Source organism: Podarcis cretensis (genome assembly GCF_951804945.1).
Source record: "Podarcis cretensis genome assembly, chromosome: 8".
Taxonomy (NCBI): Eukaryota; Metazoa; Chordata; class Lepidosauria; order Squamata; family Lacertidae; genus Podarcis; species Podarcis cretensis.
The window spans coordinates 77,194,433-77,218,031 of NC_137177.1; the positions used below are offsets into that span (position 1 = coordinate 77,194,433).

Consider the following 23,599-nt stretch of genomic DNA (forward strand, 5'->3'; position numbering starts at 1 on the left):
GCTCTGTGGTTTAACCCACAGCGCCACTCGCGTCCCTCTTGTACCCATATTAGTTCTGGCTAATTTGGGATAGAAACTACCTTTGCAGAAGTAGTATACCGCCAAATGCTGGGAAGTGATGGTGGGGAAGCTCTGTAGTCTTCCCAGAGGCACCCTTGGCTGCCCACTGTCGGAAGCAAGACACTGGGGCTTGGAGGGACCTTTGGCCTAATCTCTGGCAGGGCTGCTCGGAAGTTCTCCCACGCCACCAGTTTTGAGAGAGACCCAGATATGACCCACATTAAGACCAAGAAGAGGTTAAAACTCTCCTCTTGCCTCCTCCCCACCCCGTGACTCATGGAACAGTCACTTTTAGTTCTGAAGAAAAGATTTCAAATAGCTTGAACTTTCCCCTCCAAAGTCCCAGCTGCAGCAGATTCTGGGCCCACCCCTCCAGTAGATTGGATCACACTCCCATCACCTTCAGCTGTGAGACCTCTCCTATTCTCCATATATATATCTAGAGAGAGAGAGCGAGGAGGGTCTGCAAAGGTCCAATTAGCTTTGGTGTTGTATTAGGTTTGTTTGTCTACTTCAGCCATGCCTGCTGATTTCAATGGCACCTGGAACTTTGTCAGCAGTGAGAACTTTGAAGGCTACATGGTGGCCTTAGGTAAGCTGAAATATAGTTTGATTTTTCTCTTCCTCTTTGACTATTTGCTTTATATTGGAAACTGTTCCTCTTTGTGCAGAATGTCCCCCACCCCACCCCTTTCCTCAGCCAGAAGCTGTATATGTAGTTGTTTGAACTCTGCAATATATTATGGGTGTTTTGATTTATGTTTTTATTATTAAAAAGTTTGTATCTAATCACTGCTGATTCTCAACTCTTGAGTTCCTTGAGTTATTTACTCAGAAGTAAGGTCTGTTGAATTTGGGGCTTGGCTCCTGAATAAGTATGTACAGGATTGCTGGTTTCCCTTATGTTGAATTGAGGAATCCAAGCATTCTGTATCTTGGAGGATTAGCTACATGTATTTCTGAATGGAAGTCCCTCTCCAGGCAAGAAGCTGGAGTTTGTTCTCCCTCCCATGCTTTGCCATTGTAACAACCCTGTGACATAGACCAACATCAGTGAGTATAGGAGTTTATTTTTAAGGAAGAGCTGGGTAAATTCAAAGTCTCCTTCTGTTGCTGTGCAAGGATGTAATTTGCTGGAAACACTTGGTGTTTCAAATAAAATAAGTGCATTTTATAGGGGAGAGGCCAACACCTTGGTGATCATCTGAGCTTATGTGGGAGTTAATATTATCCAAATTGCTTCCTGGTGTATCTCTGGGCACACCTGGTCTTCTCAGCCTTCATTCTCTAGCTAAAATGGGGATTACAGTCTCCTTAGTGAGTTGTCTCAACAACAGTGTTTGGCAACACAAGTGGGTCAGGTCTAGAATATTTGCAGCCCTGTGCTTATGAAGTATACAAGCTATTGAACTCAGGGCAGACACATGGCTTCCTTTTTTCACTCAACAACCTTGTAGGGTACTGTTAGGTTGTGAGAAAATATTGCCTAATGAGACCTCAAAGTGGAGAGTTGAACTGGGGCTCTATCATTTCAAATCAAACACAGCAACTGCTATACCACACTGGCCCTGCAGCAGCTAGTAGTTCACCTACATTGACAAAGAACCAATTCCAAGTGGCCAGACCAGTGGTTTTCACCCTGGGGTGCTTTGAAATGATGGTCAGGGGTGCTGCAGGCAACCCTGGCCTCTGTCCCTTTTTCCTTCCCTCCCTCCTCTGATGCCCCCTCGCGTCTCTGCCTCCCAAAGGCTTGCACAACTGTTTGTTGCAGCAGCCCAGGCTACAAGCAACACAGGCAAATGGTGCCTTTGGGGCTGGGCAGGGGGTGCTGGTTGCCAGGAGCTGAGGCGGCTCAGAGATGGGGGGGGGGGGAGGGCTGCAGCGGCTGCCTGGAGGACTTCCAAGAAGAGGGGAGAGGAGGCTGAGGGAGCACTCCACAATCTTCTGTGCCAACCTAAAAGTTTGCAATAATGTTTCCCAATAATTCAGACGTCTGACCCATTTATTTTGGCTCAAATGATTAACCTTATTTCAACACTGGGCTGAAGAAGTTGAGGAATTGATTTCACACTTGCCACACTTTCCTGAATGAGTTGTTCCAAAAATATGTAATTCTCTCTCCCACCGCCCCTAAACACTTTTTAACAAAGCTAATTGATCTCCATTAATCCTAAGGACCTCTTATCAGTTTGACGACTTCCAATCTTCAAAGGCAAAAGCAGGGGGCAGTGGTCTGACCAGGACTCCGATTATCTAGGTTTGGGCAGGTGAGGGGTAGAGTGGGAATGTAGTGGCAAATCTGGAAGTTCAAGATCCCTTCATGATGGTCACAGTCACACCCTTTTTATGACTAGACAGCCTTAGAAGATATATTAGTGATGCCTTGCAACCAGCAATGCAGATGTCACTGTGTTGCCTTTCAGATAGATCTACCATTTTCTGGGGAAAGGATTCGGACTGCCCCATTATATTATTCTGCAATGACTTTAAGTTGTGCTTTCTTTGAAGTTCCATTGCACAGAACAGAATATCAACACCATTCTCTTGAAATGAAAGCACCTTGTGTTTTCAGTGTTTATTACTGCCTGGCTTCTGCAACATGAAGTGGCATCCATTTCATGCTGATAGGGCAGCTCTAGAAGGCTGCAGGCATGGACCCTGCAACAGAAATAGTAATGGGTTTTTGACCCCATCCCCCATGACCCTGGACCACTATACAACTGGGTTGGAAGTAGCAGTTATGGCATAGCTGAGTGGTAGCATGTCTGCTTTGCATGCTGATGGTCTTGGGTTCAGTCCCTGGTATCTCCTGGTATGGCATGGAATTTCCTTTGGCTGATACCTTGGAGAGCTGTTTCCAGTCAGCGTAGACAGTACTGAGATAGATGGACCAGTGGTCTGACTCAATAAAAGGCAGCTTTCTGTGATCGGAAAATCAAATGTGTTCTGGCTAAATAACCTGGATGCAACTTCTCTCTGTGCAAAGGTATCGATTTTGCCACCCGCAAGATAGCCAAAATGCTGAAGCCTCAGAAGGTCTTCAAACAAGATGGGGACTCGTTTTCCATCAGCACAACCAGCACTTTCCGCAGCTATTTAGTCGAGTTCAGGATTGGGGAGGAGTTTGAAGAAGACAACAAAGGCTTGGACAATAGAAAATGCAAGGTATTGAGGACTGGAGAAAGCCTCTCTCTAAGTAGGCAGCTTTAATTGAAAATAAACTTGCCATCCTCCCCCCGCCCCGGCCAGGATGGATGCATGCATGCATGCATGCAGGATGTCTGGGTGGGTGGGGGGGGGGGAGCGGGATCCAATAATTTGTGGTACCCAATTCTTGTTTATGTATGAGTGCATTGTGATATTACACAAGTATGTGTCAGGAAACTGCATAGCCTGACTTTCTGTCCACTATACTGATAAGCTCAGGCTGGTGGACAACATTGTTAAAAAAAAAATTGCAAACAAGAGCATCCTAGGTGGTACAATGGGACAGTGCATCTGGCTCTTAAATAGAAGGTTGGTGGTTCGAGCCCACCCAGGGGCAGGATTCCTGCATTGCACAGGATTTGGACTAAATAACCCTCAGGGTCCCTTCTCAGGGTCTGATTCTATTAAAATAACATGAATTTTCCAGCACTGTCCTCTTATTTTTCAATACTTTGGCTATGTACACACTGCACCTGTGAAGCATTTCTTCCTCGCTCCACAGAATTATGGGCACTGTAGTTTAAGGGTTGCTGGGAATTGTGCTCAGAATTATTTGAGGGAACGGAAATGCTTCATTAAGGTGTACACACCAGAACCTTGTTTGCTCTTCTGTTCATCTGGATACTACTTTCAAGAACCCTTCGCTTGCATTAATTGTCATGGGCTTATTGTAAGCTGCCCTGTTAGATGTTGTGGTGTAAATCTAAACTTTATAACAGGGCCAAGCTAGCCATTGTTGGGGTGGGAGCAAAATGGTGGTCCCATGGAAAGTGTTTCTGACATGGGTTAATTGAAATGGATAGGGCACTGCCCCACCAATCTTGGACTGCCCTCAGACAGCCCACCCCTATGTGCCTCACAGACAGTTTGGAGGGTGGCCTTGCCTGTTATCTTCCTTCTCCTTAGTCTCTGTGTTGCCCTTGTATAATTTGTTGACCCTTGGAGCAGAACCTGAGAGATCAACTGTGCCTTGAATATTTTTGACCCCTCTCCTCCCCTGCAGAGTGTGGTTAACTGGGACGGCGACAAGATTGTTTGTGTCCAGACTGGAGAGAAGAAGAACAGAGGCTGGACCCACTGGATTGAAGGAGATGACCTGTACCTGGTAAGTTGTTTCAGGGGTGTATAGCTAGGGTTGCTTTGAAGGTAAGCCAGCTAGATAGATACTCTGGAACCAGGGGATGTTGACTCTGTATGTTTTGCATATGGGTCTTCCTATTTGAAGGGGACCCCTACCACCACACCTCAGCCATGTTTCATGCTTGAGATAGCCAGTGAGTCCTCTGGCCTACTCTTCTCTCCCCTGTCCCTCTGCCCAATATGAGCAGCAAGGGGCTTTTTAACAGCTGTTGCATCAATAGCTTGCGTGTTCTTCACTTGGGATGGGAGTTTGCAGCCAAGGTCTCTGCTATTTATATGCACTGGGGAGAGAGCTAATGGGCCTTTTGCCTTTGTGGGATTGAGTTGGCCAATGGGTAAAGCCTAGGCTACTGCTACATTTAGGTCAAAAATCTGCTTTGCATGCAGATGATCCCAGGTTCATTCCTCAGTATCTCCAGGTAGGGCTGGGAGAGACTTCCTGTCTAAAACCCTAGAGAGCTGCTGCCAAACAGTGTAAGCAATACTGAACTAGATGGACCAGTGGGTTTGATTTGGTGTACAGCAGCTTCATGTTCTCTTGTTCCTAATGGATGTCTCCTTGTGCAGGAACTCCGATGTGAAGACCAAGTAAGCAGGCAGGTTTTCAAGCGAGCGTGAAGTTGATCCCAGCAATATCCCCCAAATGACAACAGCGCAGAGAACCACGTACAGGAGTGTTTATGCATAGCGGCACTTCAGACATGGAGTGCTAACTGAAAAGGCAGCTTTACAGGTCAAATCTTCTTCCTCCACCCCTGGTGCTCTTTTTGTAAAAGCATTCCAACCTGATCCTTTGGAACAAACGTAACTGTTAACCCGCACTTACCATGTAACTTCATTAAAAAAAATGACTGTTTGCAATACAACTTAGGAGTCTACAGCTTTTTGTTAAGAATACTGTACTATTTTTCTATATCCCTTTGGGGATATAAGACTATATATGTGGAATTCTCGGTTGCAGGTGTGTATACCTATGCCAGCTGCACACCATACATTCAAAGCACCGTTTTAAATATCCATGGCCTTCCCCCAAATATTTTTGGGAGCTGCAGCTTAAGTGTCTGGGACTGGCAGGGCTCTGACCAGTGTGTGATAGGGTCAGGGGGCTGAAGCGGGCCAGAGATTTATGGGGTTTTGTGCCACCCACAAGGTAGGAGCCAGGGCAGGAGGAAGGGGAAGAGTCTGAGTGATCAGAAGCAGGTGTATGTTTGCAGGGGGTGAGGGGTGCAGCACATGGTCAAAGCAGAGGAAGAAGCTGTTCAGGTGAGGGGTGGGACAGTTGAATCCCCTCTGTCCCCTGCGCTGCTGTCTCCTAGGAACAGGAGGGGCTTGAAAAGGCAAGCACAGCAGCAACTTCCATGTAGAAGTGTTTGCACGCACTCCATCAGATGAAGCGATTTAAGCCTGGGAGAGGGGTGCCTGGTACCGCTGTGGCTTCAACTGTTCAGCCAGAGCACAAGCCTGAAAAAGTTAATGCCAGCTACGTAGCCACAAGTAGTATGTGTATGTGTTTATTTTCTGAGCACCTTAGGAACTGCTTTGGTCAAGAAAGAATTAAACCACTGGCCATTTTCCCTCCTTGCTGGGTGTTCTCGGGACACTGAGAATGCTGAGCATTGTTAGGAGACCCCTCTTCCCCTCACAGAGCAGCAATCCCCAGAGTAATTTAACAACCAATCCATTTTCCAGTGAACTGTGAATTCTCCCTCCCTCTCCCTCTCTCTCTCTCTCTCTCTCTCTCTCTCTCTCTCTCTGTGTGTGTGTGTGTGTGTTTGCCTCTGGCCCTGTCTTCCGTTAGGTATGTGGCCTTCCCCTCATGTGCGACCCTCATGTTCGACCTAAGCCAACGTGGCCCTCAGGCTGGAAAATACTCTGCACCCCTGCTTTAAGGCAAATCAAGCATTACATGATGAGAAACTCAATAAGCTAGTTGCTGGTGAATTAACTTTTCTGCAGAAATTTCTGATCACCGGACAAGGCCCCGCAGCTCATTATTTCTTAGTACAAGTTGGTAGAAGCTTGAGATAGATGCAAGCTGTGACCCACAGCTTGGCAATACCTTTAATAGGTAAAGGTAAAGGTACCCCTGCCCGTACGGGCCAGTCTTGACAGACTCTGGGGTTGTGCGCCCATCTCACTTAAGAGGCCAGGGGCCAGCGCTGTCCGGAGACACTTCCGGGTCACGTGGCCAGCGTGACATCGCTGCTCTGGCCAGAGCCAGAGCCAGAGCCAGAGCCGCACATGGAAACGCCGTTTACCTTCCCGCTGGTAAGCGGTCCCTATTTATCTACTTGCACCCGGAGGTGCTTTCGAACTGCTAGGTTAGCAGGCGCTGGGACCGAGCAGCGGGAGCGCACCCCGCCACGGGGATTCGAACCGCCGACCTTTCGATCGGCAAGCCCTAGGCGCTGAGGCTTTTAACCCACAGCGCCACCTGCGTCCCATAATACCTTTAATAGGACTAACCAAAATATCTTAACTGTGGCAAGCTTTTGAGGACCTCGGGGCTCTTCAGCACAAGTCATGCCCACTTTGCAAATTTAAAGCACATGTCCTGCCCCCTGCCCAAACACAAAAGAATCCCGTAATTTCCTAAGAGTGTTGGGAGCTGTAGCTTCCCCCTCATAGATCTCCTAATATTTTTTAGGGGAGGCGGTGTGCTTTAAAAGTAGTGTGAATGTGACCACAGCCTCTTAGAGGAAGGAAAAACCCCACAGTTCAGAGTCCTCACCATTAGGTGGCACCTCTGCTACGTTATGGAAAGACACTCGGCTAGAGATTTTTGTAAGTCTTGTGAGCAGATGACTTGAGTTGTGCAGACTACCTTGAAGAACCTTCCTTAAACTAACAAGCAGCTTAAGTCTTTGCATTATTTTTATAGCAGAAGAGCAGGTCTTTGACTTCATCCCCCCCCCATTTTGCTTTGAGAGAAAGAAGTTTCAGTTTGTTTGTCTTTTAATTCAGGTATTAAAAAAACACACTCTTATATGCAAGGGTGGGGTTTGTTTTGACGTGTACATAAGCACTGATCCAGCACACAAGGCTGCAGCAACTAATAAAGATGTTTGTATTCCAGTAAACATCAGAGGGCACCATTGGCTTAATTCACATTGTGATAGTGTGGTGGCTTTTCCTGTGGGTCAATGGCCCTTTATAGAACAAAGGTATCATCACCCCATAATAACAGATGATAAAATTGGTTTTGGACTACAGTATGACCTGACTGAATGTGCCTCCATGTAAAAACTGCCCAATTAATTTTCCTCCAGATAAATTAGGCACTATACTGTACAGACTTATCTAGTTGCAGAGTAATTGACAGAGTTGAACTGATGTACATAAGCACTCCAATAATCGAGGTTTTATTTAGTGCTAGTGTTGCTCACAGTAAAACCATTGACAATAATGAATATGAGTAATTTAGGTCCATTAGTTTCAACGGGTGTACTTTGACTATAACTTAGTGTGGTATTACCCTTAGTGTTCAAGTTGCCTCTCAGACCCTTTGGGTTTTTACCCCCTTGGCACAGAGCAAAGTCCTGTTTTTTATTTAAGTACTGTATACATGTCCTGTCATTCGGCAGCACATTCCCCCACTCTTAAGCTGGTTCACTGTTTCTTTTTGCCTATTAAGTGAATAATTAAAACAAAAAACCAAATAACATGACAAGGGCATAAAACAATGGGGGGGGAGTGGCAGGTTAAAAGCAATCCAAATCACATTTTTAAAAGCTTGGGGTCAAGGAAAAAGGTCTTCACATGATGAAATGAGTGTCAGGCAACCTTCTCTGGGATCAGGGATGAAGAGATGTGGGTACCACAGTTGATAAGGCCTTTTCACCCTGTGGCTGTTGCTGGCTTATTCTCAGAGTTTATATTATTAAACCTATTTTACTCCAAGATGTCATGGGTTTCTCCCTGCCAGCTCCCAGCGGTTAGGATCACAAGGGTCATCTAGTCCAACCTGCCGCAATGCAAGAATCTTTTGCTCAATATGGGGCTTGAACCCACAACGCTGAGATTAAGAATCTCCTGCACTACAAACTGAACTACCAAGGCAGACAAGGAATCTTTAAAGGTTCAAACAGGCTCCTTTACTGTACTCTTTCTGTTGCTTATGACTACTTTTGTTGTTTGTAAATGCGTATTCCACCCCCACCCCCCAATGTTGTGAGCTACCATTGGCGTGGTTTCACCCATGGAAAAGCAGCATACGATCAAAATTGTGCATGTATGAATAGCTTTTGTAGTATGGAAACCTCACGGGACTCGAATCAGACAATATTGCACCACATCGCCACCCCTCAAAGGCACCTCAGGATGATCTCCCCCCCCCCCCGGGGAAATGAAAACAAGGACTGAAATGTTGATTTGTTAAATATCCACTATTGGAAGCATAGATGGAACAGAGTGTGAAAGCGTTCCCCCTCATCTAAGACACGGGAAACAAAAATAAAAGGACTACTGGGGTCTTCACGGCTTTTATTACCAAGTTATTCCAATTTTGCTGTAATTTTTATTTTTTATTTCGGCTTGTTAACGTGCATAATTATCCAAATAATACATTGTTATTCAAGTAAATGAAGAGTTTCGAGTCATCTCGCTCTCTGTTTGCATAAGACAGCCCCTCCCCCAGCTCTCTTTCCCGCCTCAGCAAAAGCTTTTCCCCACGCCATTCATCGCAGCATTTTCGCGCCTGCCCCGCCCCTGTTGCTATAGCGCAACCAAACAGGCCCCACCTCCCGCTTTTAGTCCCTCCCACCCCGAGCTTAGCTTCTTGTAGTAGGTGACAATCACGGGCGCGGGCAAGCGGCGGAGGCCTCCCCTCCCTCTTCTCATTGGTCAGTACCAGGACGCACGCGGGGACGCTTCGGCCTGTGACCGAAAGACGATGAAGGGTGGAGCGGCGGCGGCGCGGGTGCGAGGAGGAGGAGGCGTGTCATCCGCAGCGCGTGGACTGCTGGGCGGGAGAAGGCGGAGCCTCTTTCTCATTGCACCTCCCTCTCTGCTCCGCGATTGGGCGCCTTCCCTGCGCTCGTTGGGCTGATTGGTGGGAGGAGCCTCCTCTCTCTTTGGCCTCCCGCACTTAAAGCGCGCGAGCGAAGGGACGCACGGACGCGTAAGCTCTGGTTGGCTGGCTATCTTGTAGCCGTACGCAAAGAGGCGTGCGGAGAACCGCCTGGAGGAAAGAGAGAGAGAGAGCGCGCGCGCGCGAGGGAGAGGAGGGGAGAGGTCACGTGATCCGACGCCAAGATGGCCGCCGCTGCCGCCTTGTTTTGATGAATAATCTCTGTGTAGGGAGGAAGAAGCAGCGTCTGCAGCAGCTGAGGGAGAAGAGTGTGAGGGGGCAGCTCTGAGGGGAGTGTGTTGGTGGCTTGCCGAGAGGTGTAAGGCCAGTCATTGGCGCGGGCTTTCCCCACCACCACCCTCCTTCCACACTGCCTCCTTTTCTCTGCAGCCCCAGCCAAGCCAGGCACCTGGAGAATTCAAGGGGCTGAGGTGGAAGAGAAGGTGGCTTAAGCTGGGGCCGCGTGCGAGGCGAAAGGGAGGCAGCTGGCTAAACTGGGGCTTCAGGTTAGGCAGCCGATTAAGGGGAGACTGTTGTAATATATAGCTGGTGGCAGGGCGCTGTATTCATATATCTATCTATATATTGAATATACTGTATAGGAGCCAGCAAGCAGCTTGGGGCTTCTAGCAGAGGGAGAAAGAGCGGGACCTATCTTATGTGTATATATGGGACTAATAGGGTTTCCTGGGTATACGGAAGGCAGCCTGCGATTGGGAACTGGGGGTAGTGAGCAAGCGGAAGGCTCTCTGCCGTGTTTGGTGGACGGTGAGCAATAGGAGCCTCTTGTGATACGAGGCGGTGTCTTGCTGACCTGGGGAGCTTTCAGGGTTTGTAGGAAGGTCCATAACAGGCGGCAGGGTGCCACTGAGGCTTAGGACAACTGGGGGACAGTGAGCAGCGAGGTTTCGGTCGGAGGCTGCTTGGTAGGCCACCTGGGGCGCCTGGAGTGTGGAGAAAAAAGGTCAGTGGGACCCAAGGCAGGAAGCAGGAGCTAGGATCCTAGGGGGTTATCGGCAGCTTGGGGTGCCTGTGGAGGGAGGCTTTTAAAGCTGGGGCTACAGCGGAGATAGCTTCAGGTATAGGAAGGGGTAAGGCCTGGAGGTTTAGATAGGAGTGGCTTATGCGTGTGTTCATAATCATTTAGTTGACTAGCAAACCAGAGAGAAACAGCCTCTGCCCAAGAACAGGGGAAGTATATTCTGTGGTGGTGGTCTTTACCTCTGACTATGCAATTCTGAAACGTCCCTAGGGAAAGAGGCAGCAGGACAGGATTTCCCTTAAAGACTCTCTCTCCCACAAGCACGCCCCTCAAGGGAAGTACAGAGCTCCCCTTCCCCCAAACTCCTTTCACCATTAAGAGGAAAACAATGGAGGAGCTGAGCGCTGATGAGGTGAGTTTGGGGATTGTTGACTGAACAGCGGATGTTGTGGGAAGGGAGGCTGGGCACCAGGAAGTATCCTACAGGTAAATGGTTCTACTGAAGGGGGTTTGCCATGGGGATTTGTGGAGTCCCACTATTTCTGCAAAGTGAATAAATTTGTATGTGGACCTTGGAGACCAGAGTTCAAGTCATCTCTTAGCTATGAAACTTGCTGGGTGACCTTGGGCCAGTCACTTGTCTGTTTGCCTAACCTACCTTGCAGTCTTGTTGTGGAGATAAAATGGCGAGAGGGGAACTATATGTTTGGGCGGGAGTTTTGATTCCTTAGCTAGAGTGCTAGAATGCCTCTGGATATAAATAGTAAATGATAACAGATTAGTTTTGCTATTTTGGATAAATGCACTAGTAATATAATGGTCTTGTGTTGCATTTTCTCCCCGCCACTTTTTGGACACACCTCACCCTACTTAAGTCTGCAATTATATAGAGGGTGGGGTTGTTTTTAATCCCTTCTTTTTAGTTGAGTATTCACCTATGTTGAGTAACACATGTCAGATTTTTCTTACTTGGAGAAACTTTTTAAAAGTGTGTTTTGGTTTATTGAATGTCTAGAGCTTGACAGTACTTTGTGCTTAAAGGGAACTTTTCAATTTACATTATTTGATACTGAGGGATAGATAGCTATTTTCCCATTGGGGTGGCATACTACCAGGGCCATTTTTAGGTCTTTGTTCACACAACGTTTTGGACTTCTCCTTTGTCCAAGTTGTCTATGAAAGAAAGGTGTATGTGGGGACACACAACAGGTCTCCTCAACAGAAGCATGTAAATGTTAGGCTTCTATTTAAAGCTTTGGTTTCAAATTCACAGTTGTAAGTTTTTTTCAGGTGGGAACCCACAGTACGAAAGGCGCTAGTATGATTGCTTATGGAATGATTCCAGGGTTGCTGGATACTGTCCTGGTGAGGTGTTTCTTGAGAGTACTTCCTGTCTTACTAAGAGGATGTCCTGTGTTTTATTCAGACTTAATTGTCTTAATTAAACAAAAACAATTTAAACTTCAAAAAATAACCACAATGAGGGAATCTTTTCTATCTACACATTGATATTTCCATCTTGTTTAATTTCAGTCTTTCATGATTCTCTCTCTCTCCCCCTCCATCCTTTCCTCTTCTGCCAGGGTGGTATTTTGTTGCTTTATTAAACAAAAAACAAAGGATTTTTGGATCTTATTCATTGCAGAAGCATTCACAGCTACTTAATCAGTTGCTTTATACCAGCAAGCTCTTTCTGCACACTTTGACACGTTGGTAGTACGTTGGCCCAAGGTAAGGCCATATGAGCTTTCTTTATATTGTAGTTTTGATGTAGGTGAAAATACATTGAGAAGCTAGCTTGGATGCTTTCATAACTTGCCATGAAGCAGGCTTTTCCCATGTGAGTAATTTGTCTTATTTTTTTTATTTTAAAATAGCTTTTAAGATGCCCTTCATGCACAGAAATACTGGATCAAAATAGTGAATACAAAATCATCAAATCATTTAAAAGAAGCAAGAAGGTGCAGTAGAAATGCCTTCAGACAAATAAAGTACCTAAAAACAACTGAATATTTTAAACCAAGCACGTCCAAAGTCCATTTCAAGGGCATAATCTGGCCCAACAACTTTGGTTAGCCCTCATGGCCCTTCACTTCATCAAATCTGGCCCTCTTTGAAAAAAGTTTGGACATCACTGGTTTAAGCAGTTATTACAGTTATTTATTAGATTTCTTCCGTGTACCACACTTTGAGGTTCCAGGGCAAGTTGTGACAATTTAAAAATACACTAATAAAAGAAGTTAAAAGAAGTTTATTTATTCATTTGTTATTTTATTAGCAGTTCGAAAGTACGTCGAAGTGCAAGTAGATAAATAGGTACCGCTCAGGTGGGAAGGTAAACGGCGTTTCCGTGCGCTGCTCTGGTTCGCCAGAAGCGGCTTAGTCATGCTGGCCACATGACCCGGAAGCTATACGCCGGCTCCCTCAGCCAGTAAAGCAAGATGAGCGCCACAACCCCAGAGTCGGTCACGACTGGACCTAATGGTCAGGGGTCCCTTTACCTTTACCTTGTTATTTTATACATTTCTATACCGCCCTTCATTTGAGGATCCCTGAACCTCCCTGGGGAGAGCATTCCACAAATGGGGAACCATTGCAAAAAAGGCCCGTTACTGTGATCTCTTGTGGATAAGGCGCAGGAAGAAGAGTCTCAGATGATGATTGCAGAGTCTGGGTTGGTTCAAAGGGAGAGAGGTGGTCCTTGAGGTATTGTGGTCCTGAGCCATGTAAGGCTTTATAAGTAAAAACCAGCACTTTGAATTGGGCTCAGAAACTAATTGGCTTGGAAATTGGGGTCAAGAGAATATGATGGGAAACTGAAAATGCCAGAGCACATAAATAAGTCTTGTTATCAGCACTGGACTGATAACTTTAGTGCCAGTCATGCATATCAAAGAACAGCATTCCACAGATGGTGCCTCACCATGGAGAAGGAATTATTCCATATCATTACATAGTGAGTTTCTAATGGTGGAATATGGAAATTGCTTCCACCAAAAGTCTCAAGACATGGGCAGGCTGGTTATAAGGAGAGGTACTCCTTCAAGTCGGGACGCGGGTGGCGCTGTGGGTAAAACCTCAGTGCCTAGGGCTTGCCGATCACATGGTCGGCGGTTCGAATCCCCGTGGCGGGGTGAGCCCCCGTCTTTCGGTCCCAGCTCCTGCCCACCTAGCAGTTCGAAAGCACCCCTAAGTGCAAGTAGATAAATAGGTACCGCTTTATATCGGGAAGGTAAACGGCGTTTCCGTGTGCTGCGCTGGTGCTGGCTCGCCAGAGCAGCTTCATCATGCTGGCCACGTGACCCGGAAGTGTCTCCGAACAGCGCTGCCCCCCCGGCCTCTTAAGTGAGATGGGCGCACAACCCTAGAGTCGGACACGACTGGCCCGTACGGGCAGGGGTACCTTTACCTTTACTCCTTCAAGTGTTTGAGTCCTGAGCTCTTCACGGCTTTAAAGATGGGCATAGCATTTACTATATGTAGTTCCTGCTTTTTACCATTTTTTTCAAGGTAGTTCACAATAAAAAACAAACAAACAGTTTATTTAAAACTGGAGTTAGATATGACAAAAATAAGGGAAACATATGAAATAGTGGCACTGTCAAAACTCTGGAAGTGTCAGGTATAATTAAAATAGAAAAGGCACAATGAAATAAGGTTTTTACTCCTTTCTGAATGACAGATATTCTGTGTGTTCCTGACTGTAAGTAGGAGTGAATTCCATAATTTTGGAACCACCATGAAAAAGCACTGCTTTTATCGCACCCCAAACAGGTTCCTGCCTCTTTTCATAGGCTTGAATTTGGTAGCTGGTGTGTACAGTAAAACTCTCCACCGTAACCCGCGGACAGGCTATTCCCATGCTGTCTGTGTTACAATAAAGGAGAGACAAAGTTAAAAAAAAAAAAGGCTGCTTTTCATGAATAAAGTTCCTAACTGATGGAACATCATGGGACATGGCCTGAATTGTTCAGACTGCAAATTCTCACCAGCTGTGTCCAATGGAACATATTTCCAAGTACAGTGGTACCTCGGGTTACATACACTTCAGGTTACATACGCTTCAGGTTACAGACTCCGCTAATGCAGAAATAGTGCTTCAGGTTAAGAACTTTGCTTCAGGATGAGAACAGAAATCGTGCTCTGGCAGAGCGGCAGCAGCAGGAGGCCCCATTAGCTAAAGTGGTGCTTCAGGTTAAGAACAGTTCCAGGTTAAGAACGGACCTCCGGAACGAATTAAGTACTTAACCCAAGGTACCACTGTACACAGACATGGGCTTGCACTAAAATTTAGTAACAAAGAATGGGCTGCTAATATGGAGTAGCAGCACACTGACCACATAGAATTAATTCTAGTGTTATCTTAGTTTGCCTTGATGTTAGAATTGAGCAGACGTGGTTTGAAGGCAATCTGGGTTAGAGAGAGGGGAGGAAGATGTAAGTGAGACCATGCCACATTTTCAGTCTTCTGAACTTTGGTTTGGAGAACGCTAACATGACATCTAAATTCAGCCCTTTTGTGAATTACCTTTATTGGTTGCTTGAATATTCATAGAGAGCAGCAATTTGGAGGCTTGAAACTATGTGTTACCTACTTACAGGTTTGCCAGTGGCAATGAGAAATAGACAACGCCCAACCCACTTTTTCAGTAAAACCTTGCTAGGGAATGAGTGCAAATGGGGACCATAGTGCCTAGGCAATGCTAAAATGTGTGGTTTGAACACAGTCCCAGGTTCAATTCTCGGCATCTCCAGTTAGGGCTGGAGGAGTCTTCCTCTCTGAAACCTTGAAGAACTGTTGCCAAACAGTATGGAATAGATAGTGCTGAATTAGATGGATCAATAGTCTAACTTGGTATAAGGTAGCTTCCTGTGTTCATATGACATGCACTGGAGAAGTAGTTGGAAAGTTAAACTTCATTGGCTAGTAGAAACAATGACTGGCTACTAAACAAAACCAAAATGTCTAGATGCTTGGGTTTGCTTTGTGCTGGTGTATGTGGGGTTGCAGTAAGTCAGCCCCTTGGTGGCCTGATATATCATATGAGCAAATTAGTGGCAAGTCTGCTTTTACATGCCAAATATGGATCTTGATTTGGGTTCCCTTTAGTACTTAGAATTTGAACATTTCCCTATAGGATACATTGAAAGATAATTGTCAGGGCAGTAGAGTAAATTTCCCTGTCGAGCTTTGGCATTCATTTTTCTGAAGTATGTCTACGATGAGCATTTGTTAGGCATGGTTTTAGGTCCAGACTGTTTGCTGTTTAGGTCACACCATGTATCATTTTTTGAGGTGATGTAGAATCTTGGGAATCAAGTTTTTCTCCCCAGTTTAAAAAACCGAGTTTCTTGTCTTCATTGTTGTGGAAATCCATTTGCATACTTTTTGGGTTCATTTTTGGATCCAGTTCAAGGTTTTCACATTAGTGTTTAAAGCCCTAAATGACTCAGACCCCCAATACCTGAAAGACCACCTCCTTCCCTACAGATCTTCTCAGGTGCAAAGTTCATGGGGGATGGGGCTCTTTTGTGGTTTTGCTGCCTTCAGAAGCAGTGGTGGCAGCAGCCTGGGAGAGGCCTTCTCTGTGGCAGCCCCTAAGTTGTGGAACTACCTCTTCACAAAGATGCAGCTGGCAACTTCAATGTACAGTTTTTGATGAATGCTGAAGATGCAACTCTTTAGGGCCTTTGGCATCTAAGATGTATATTTTCAGGAACAACTTCTGCTTTTGTGATTGTATTTTTAGTTGTAATTTTTAAAACTCTTTTAATGTTGCATTTTAAATTGTTGTAACCCTTCCTGGGACCTTAGGGTGAAGAGCGGGATAATGATAACTATGTAAAAGTGGTGTCACCAAATGGGATCCTTGTTTGGTCGATAGATGTCTTGTATGGCTTCCTGGAACTATGGTCTATACAGTCATACCTCTGGATGAATACGCTTCAGGTTGAGCATTTTCGGGTTGCACTCTGCGGCTTTTTCCGTGTTTTGCCGCATGCGCAGACACTCAAAATGACATCACGTTCATGCGCGGAAGCGGTGGAACGTGGCACGTGCAGATGTGCAGTCGTGTGTTACGTTCACTTCAGGATGCGAACAGATCCCGTTCACATCCAGAGGTACCACTGTACCCCCATTTCCCATTGTGAAGTGCTCCAAAAGGCTCTTCCCAAGCTGGGTGAAAGGAGAATAAATTGCAAATGGGTTCAGTGTAGGTAGGTGTGAAGGGATGCATAATTGGGGCAAGCCCCACCATCATCTATATAGGTTGATGGGGTCTTACTATCCATGAAAGGGATTGTGGGGTGATGGTGGACAGCTCACTAGAAACAGCCACTCAGACTGCGGTAATGCTGAAAAATGCAAATTTCTTGTTGGGGATCATTAGGAAGGGGGATTGAAAACTGCCATTGCTGTAATGCTTTTGTACAAACTAGTAGTGCAACCATTCTTGGAATACTGAATACTGTTTATAGTTCTAGTTGCTGCATTTCAAAAATATATTGTAGTTACACTAAGGGAGCCAGAATGATCGAGGGGCTGGAGTCAAGAGGATAAAAGCCTAGGAAAAGTCAAGTAAAAGGGAGACATGATAGAGGTGTATAGAATTTTGTATCATGAAGAGAAAGTGGGTGGAGAGAAATCCTTCTATCGTAATACTTGAAAATTGTGTGTGTGTGTGGGGGGGAGTTATCCAGTGAAACTGAATAGGAACTTGGGAAGAGCCCTGCTCCATCTGACCAAAGGGCTGCCTGGTCCAGTATTCTGGTTCCCACCATGGCCAACAGAAAGCCCATGCACAGGACATGAGGGCAGTCACTGCTCTCGCTCTTGTACCCCAGCACAGGTATCCAGAAGCACAACACCTCTGCTCCTAGAGGTAGCATATCACCATAAGGACGAGAAGCAACGGAGAGCCTGACCCTCCATAAAGACATTTCATCCATTACAAAGCTGTCCAAGTTGATGGCCATCACTACCTCTTTGTAGTAGAGAATTCAACAGTTTAACTAGACAAAGTCCTTCCTTTTATCTGTCATGAATCTCCCATTTCCATACCCTTGCAGACTCCTGTTCCTTTAAAGGAATTCCTGTATTTTACAAAACCTGTAATACCTTTAATAATGAGGTGGTGACAAATCAATGCAAATCTGCAAATCAAGAACTCATTTGTAAAACAAGCCTACTAGCATATACCTCAGCTGCGTAATCTCTGTGGAAATGTATTTTTAAAAAACAACAACAGTGATCAGTTTATGGAATCCTACTATAGCAATGAGCTGCAACATTTATGATCCCTTTTCTCTGTTGGGGTGTGTGTGTGTGTCTGTGTCGCTTACATGCTCTGTGCTATCTGTGGAGATCATATTGCAACAACTGACATCTTTTATGCAAAGTCATTCAGTATATTCCAAAACATCACAATGTTGTTTTGCGTGTTGAAGGTAATGATTTAGCAATCCTTTGATGTTGCAATAGGAATTTAGGGATGTGTGTGATGCCAGTGGCTAGGGTGTACTTCTTGTGAGCTGGGAATGACTAAGGAAGGACTACAGTTCTCAGCAGACACTGGGAGACACTGATGGTAATGCTAAAGAGGCGAGACACTTAGTTTGGAAGTATGTTAATTGTCACTGGAATAATAGGCCAATTGCATTCAGGTGATGAGGACTTTTGACATATTTTAGCTTAAGCCACTTGGTTTAAGCCTGATTATATCACTGTTAATGTAAGCCATTGGCACCAGAAATGCTGTGTAATCAAGCCAGGTTATACAATATATAGAATTTGATTTATGACAAGGACTTGACCTTTTAAAGTATTAATAAAGTTTCTGTAAAGTCCCCATCCCCCTTTTCTCTCAGTGCAACTTTGCTTTAAAAAGAATCCAGATAGTTTGCTGGCTTGCTTTGCTGTTGCTTGAGTCAGGATTAATTCTGTCTCCTAACCTGGTGTGGTATCATGTTTTGAATCCCACTCATGCACAGGACACCAGGCATGGAAACTGACCCTTACCTGTGGCAAATAATAATTGCCTTCAGGCTGTTGGGTAGGATTTTTTGTTTGTTTGTAAACTTGTAGTTATTCTTCATGCTATAGAGATGAAAGCCTTGTTACACACAGGAAGGTGGGCTATATCACATGCAATAGATCTGATTTCAGAGCCACGACACATTTATCCATAGGACACTGCCATATACTGAGTCAGAGCAATGGTCCATCTTGGTCAATTTTGTCTACACTGATTGTTAGTGCACGAGTTTCAGTCAAAATGCCCTCCTCAGCCCTACCTGGAGATGCCAGGGATTTTACCTGGGACCTTCTGCATGCAAAGCAGATACTCTGCCACTGAGCTAGGGCTCTTTCCCTCAATGACACTTAGGTACGCAGTGTAAAACAAAATGGCGTCTTTCAGACAACTATCTTAAGGTAGGGCTAGCCAATGTTGGACCCTCCAGATAATGTGAATTATGACTTGAGGGCACCACACTGGTTGTACCAGGTCTCACAAACAGTGAGGTTTCACAAGCAGTGGTTTATGAAGTGGTGGCCGAGCATTGGGATTTAGCTTAAATCTTGGCTTATTTTCATGATTTAACTGGTATTAATCTGAATTTAGCCCATTCACACATAATGGGGAATTCTGGTTTAATACAAGCCAGGACATTTGTGCTGAAGCCAGCGTGTGACAGGAGGAGGACAGGAGGAACAATTGTTAATATCTTCTTAAACCATGGCTTAGGAAGTTTTGGAAGATCTAGTGCCACCATCACACTCAAGGCGATGTCAATAGCATTCTTGGGCGATTTCCTATTCAGGTAATAATTAAACCTGCTTAGCTTCAACAGAATTGCAGCATCATGTACCGTCAGGCCGTGCCCTGGGATACCCTCTGCAGGCAAGATATCCTGCTGTGTACAGACACCACTTCAAAGCAGCCTTAGAGAGGGACATCTGTAATGGGAAGTTGATTTCTTACTTCAGAAAGTGTAGATAAATCTGCATCTCAGGCAACTGCAGGGGAGTAAGGAAACACATCCACTGGACCTTTTTGCAGCATGAGGGAATGGTCAAATAAACCTGTTCATCAACACAGCATTTCGTACCTGTGCCTGAGAAACATACTTCAAATTTGCTGAATGAAGGGACTGAAGAAATGATTGGAAAAGCAAACTCAGTACTTTACTGAATGTGCATGGGAGAAAGCTTATGGATCTGAATGTCTGCTGTAGAATAGTAGCTTTCAATCTCATTTCTGGAGAACACGGGGTGGAGGCGGGTTCCTTAGAAGTAAATGTGGTGTGTCTGTGTCTGTCCTCATTGAGAAGATGAAGCTTAAACAGTAGCTTGCTCACTCATAACCAAAAAATTGGCAGTTGCATGTGAGTGTTTAATGTGCTTTAGGATGTACATTCCTACATGGCAAAAGGTCTCTGTGAATTTAGTATTTTCCTAATAACGCTCCCTGAAATCCTCTGCAACACATAGGGATTTCTTCTGCAGATACTGATGTAGAAAGCTATGCCCCAATTATTAGGGAAATAGTAGGGGGACTCTGAAATCCACAAAACACAAGCCCCCCCAACCCCTGCCCACTTTTATCCAAATCAGGACCTCTTTGTAGCCTTATGAACATAGATGCTGAGGGGGCTAACAGTGGCAACTAGCCACAGTGTCTATGCTTTACTTCCACCGTCAGAGGCCGAATGTCTCTGAATACCCTGTTCTTGTGGCACTGGTTTGTTGTATTTTAAACTGGTGCAGTCTCCCTTAGGGCCGTTTGGCGGAAGGTGGTAATAAATTGAATTTATAATAATATCATTTGCTGGGAATCTCAAGGGAAAGAGTGCTGTTGAGCTCATGTCCTGCTTGCCAGCTTCCCATTGGGGTATCTGGTTGTTCACTGTGAGAACAGAATGCTGGACCAGATAGGTCCTTGGTCTGATCCAGCAGGGCTCTTTTTACGTAAGGGGCTGGGTCTGCAGTACTGTTACTTGATTGCTGGAAAGGATTCCCTAAAGTGAAAAGTTTGAAAACAGTTGAGGAGTGTACTTGGATAACTTTCTCTATTATACTGCATTCAGGTGTAACATAAAAGTGGCTTTATATGTGTTAGATCGTTGGTCCATCTGGCTTAGTATTCTCTACACTAACTAGCAGCAGCTTTCCAGGATTTCAGGCAGGAATCTCTCCCAGCCCTAAATGGTGATGTTGAGGATTAAACCTGGGACCTTCTACATGCAAAACAGATGCTCTTACTACTGTGCTATGGCCCTTTTTGCTGAAAAAGTGCTGCTTTAGGAACATAATGTTTCTTTGTTAGGATTCATTAAATGCTTTCACCCTACACGTTTTTGTATGTATGTGCTGCGGCACCATTTATGTATTCAAAATGTCTGAGTGGCAGGGAACAGTCTCTTGCCCCAAGAAGCTTACAGTCTCCCAGCTGCAGCATCAGTGGAAAAGGGGAGGTGGAGGAAATGAAAAGCAAGAGGACAAATAGCATAGAGAAGGGAAAAAACCAATCATGTGAAGAGAAACTGTGGTGAAATGTTCGTTATCATGCCAGCACTCCTGGGAGGGGTGGAAAGGGAGAGATGGTCTACTGCTTCTCAGTGATTTGTTTCTGTAATGCCTCAAATGTGCAGGAAGCTTTTTCTCCTTAATTTCATATACCACCCATATGTTACATATTAAGTGTTTACTAGTTTTTGAAAGGCGGAGAAGTGGGGGGCCATGCCTAGCTTACGTAATGTGTTGTGAAGCCTGGAACCAAAGACAGAGACTCACTGTGGCAGACTGTCAAAACACTAGTGTGCAAATCATGCTTTGCATGTGAGCATGCGTGCGCTTCAGGAATGGCTTATAATACAAGGTATTTATGTATAGCACTGCCCCTTGTTGTATACGGGACAATGGAAGTTGAAAGTAGCTTGCCTAAGGACACCTGTTGGGTTCATGGGGGAAGGTAAAATTCCAACCAGGAAGTTCCCGTTTGTAGTTCAGTCCCTCTCACTGTTACGCAACACCTACTTTTAGGTGAGATGATGGAAACCTTTGGAACACTTGATTGCCTTCCATTTGGCTCTGATGCAGAGCCAAGGTTCCAAGTATCTGGGAAGTTCATGGTGCTAGGGCCTCCTTACTTCCGCAGAAGGTTCCGGGTTCAGTTCCTAGAATCTCCAGTTAAAACAGAAGTGGGGAACCCACAACCTTAGAGATGTTGTTGGCTTACATCCAAATGGGACCATCTGCCACTGGTCCCGAAAGCTCTGTCAAACCCAATTCAAGGTTTTAGTGCTGGTGTACAAAGTCCTAAGTGGCTTGAGACCCAAGTACCTAAAGGAGTGACTCCCCTAATATCGACCATCTCAGGCCCCACAATTGGTAGGGGAGGCTCTGTTGGTGCTGCAGCCACTGACCCTCTTCAATGCTGACTCGCTGCTTGTGGAATGCCCTTGCTGGTGTGATGTGTCTTGTCTCCTTCATTATAGACTTTCAGGAAAAAATGGACATCAGTTTATCCAGACATTTGATGGCTGATAGATACTGGCCATGACAACCTTGAAATTAGTGGCTATACAATTGCTTTTAAATGTTTTAAGGTGCTATTGTATTGTTTAACATTTTAAGTATTTATTTAAAAACATTTTGATGTTTGCGGTCTTGGGATTCTTTCAGGGAAAGGGAGGGGTACAAATTTAATTAATCATCTCTGACAATTGACCCCGATCCCTTTGTCTGATGGGGGTTGGAGTCCAATAGCTCCCGAGAGGGCCACAGGTTCCCCTGAATTAAAACAATATGTAGTGAGAGGGTCCTTGTTTTGGGCCCTGAGCCTCTGGAGAGTCTTCCTAGTTGACACTATTCAGTTGAATGGACCAGTGATCTCCCTTGCTACACGGCAGCTTAACTTAGATCAGGGGTAGGCAACCTAAGGCTCGGGGGCCGGATGCGGCCCAATCACCTTCTCAATCCGGCCCGTGGACGGTTCAGGAATCAGCGTGTTTTTACATGAGAAGAACGTTTCCTTGTATTTAAAATCCATCTCTGAGTTATTTGTGGGGCCTGCCTGGTGTTTTTACATGAGTAGAATGTGTGCTTAGATTATTAGCATGGTATGCATTAAGTTGAAACCTGCCCTGAGCCTTGGTGACAGCTGCATTGGTTGCCAGTTCTTCTCTGGGCCCAATTAAACACATTAGTGTTTAAAGTGCTAAATAACTTAGGTCCTGAGACAGTCTCCCTCCCCACAGACCCTACTGGGTGTTAAGAGGGGGGCCCTCTTGGTAGTTGTACACTAAGTTGTGGAATTCCCTCTCCATAGAAGTGTGTCTGGCTTCTTCACTATATAGCTTTTGGCATATGCTGGAACCAAAGCCCCTTGCCCTGCCCTCTGACACCTGAGGTGTTTGTTTTCAGGACCCACCCTGTTCCTGTGACACTAATCTGTTTTAATTGTTCTAAATTGTGAATATTAAGTTGTAACCTACCCAGGAACCTGCTGGTGAAAGGTGGGGAATAAATTCAATAGTAATAATAATGAGGAGGGGGAGGCTACAGATAATACAATGGGAATCACTAAATAAAAAGCTGGTGTTTTAATAAAGAAGCTCAAGTCTTTTGGCTGGCTTTGTTGGCGTCTTGATTGAGCCACTGAGCAATTTGCAGCATGTGTGAGATGGTCTACGTTGCTGAGGACAGGATCGACCATCTGCTGCTGCGGCTCATCTATTACACAGCTCAGTGTACACTTCTGGCATTGTACAGAAAAGGCCACGGTGGCAATATCCCTGCTGTGCATGTGGGGAAGTGTGAGCAAAAGAAATTTGGAAGTGGAAGGAGGACAAGATGTGGGCAACGAGGGGGACAGGGAGGGCGAGGAATGGGGAATTACTGTGTCAAATGAGAAAGCGGATAGCCTTCTGAATGCACAAGGAAAGACTGAACCTCGCCATGTAATGCCCAGATAGCCACAGCATTTAAAGGGGTTGGAATAGTCCACAGACGGCTTACTGTCCAAGGCCTTGCACTTGGTGTTGTCTCCTAGGATTTTTACATGGCATAAATATTCTGTAGAGGGCTGGTTCGAAGGAGTTTTGGGTTCTTCTCTTTCTCCATCCAATCCTATTGTCCA

At 45.4% G+C, this 23,599-nt stretch overlaps 2 protein-coding genes across 5 annotated transcripts in view; both read left to right on the plus strand.

The window, feature by feature from the left end:
• Positions 1–428: 428 nt before the first annotated feature.
• RBP7 (retinol binding protein 7) lies at positions 429–5,235 on the plus strand. The gene is made up of 4 exons (XM_079989274.1): positions 429–652; positions 3,047–3,225; positions 4,271–4,372; positions 4,975–5,235. The coding sequence occupies exons 1-4, from the start codon at positions 580–582 to the stop codon at positions 5,023–5,025; spliced, it is 405 nt and encodes a 134-aa protein (XP_079845400.1). The 5' UTR covers positions 429–579; the 3' UTR covers positions 5,026–5,235.
• A 4,260-nt stretch (positions 5,236–9,495) lies between these two features.
• UBE4B (ubiquitination factor E4B) overlaps positions 9,496–23,599 on the plus strand; it is a 75,764-nt gene continuing 61,660 nt past the window's right edge. Inside the window, exons 1-2 of one of the 4 annotated variants that reach the window (XM_079986765.1) lie at positions 9,496–10,336; positions 10,374–10,869. In XM_079986765.1, coding sequence (XP_079842891.1) covers positions 10,846–10,869 — 24 coding nt within the window. In that variant the 5' untranslated portion in view covers positions 9,496–10,336; positions 10,374–10,845. Of the gene's footprint in view, positions 10,870–23,599 lie in introns of all 4 variants that reach the window. The other 3 variants (XM_079986766.1, XM_079986764.1, XM_079986769.1) reach the window with 3 other exon arrangements.

Coding starts and splice junctions, on each gene's coding strand:
- RBP7 (XM_079989274.1), top strand. CDS start 580: ATGCCTGCTGATTTCAATGGCACCTGGAACTTTGTCAGCAGTGAGAAC. Junction 3,226..4,270: donor TGGACAATAGAAAATGCAAG/GTATTGAGGACT, acceptor CCTCCCCTGCAG/AGTGTGGTTAACTGGGACGG. Junction 4,373..4,974: donor AAGGAGATGACCTGTACCTG/GTAAGTTGTTTC, acceptor CTCCTTGTGCAG/GAACTCCGATGTGAAGACCA.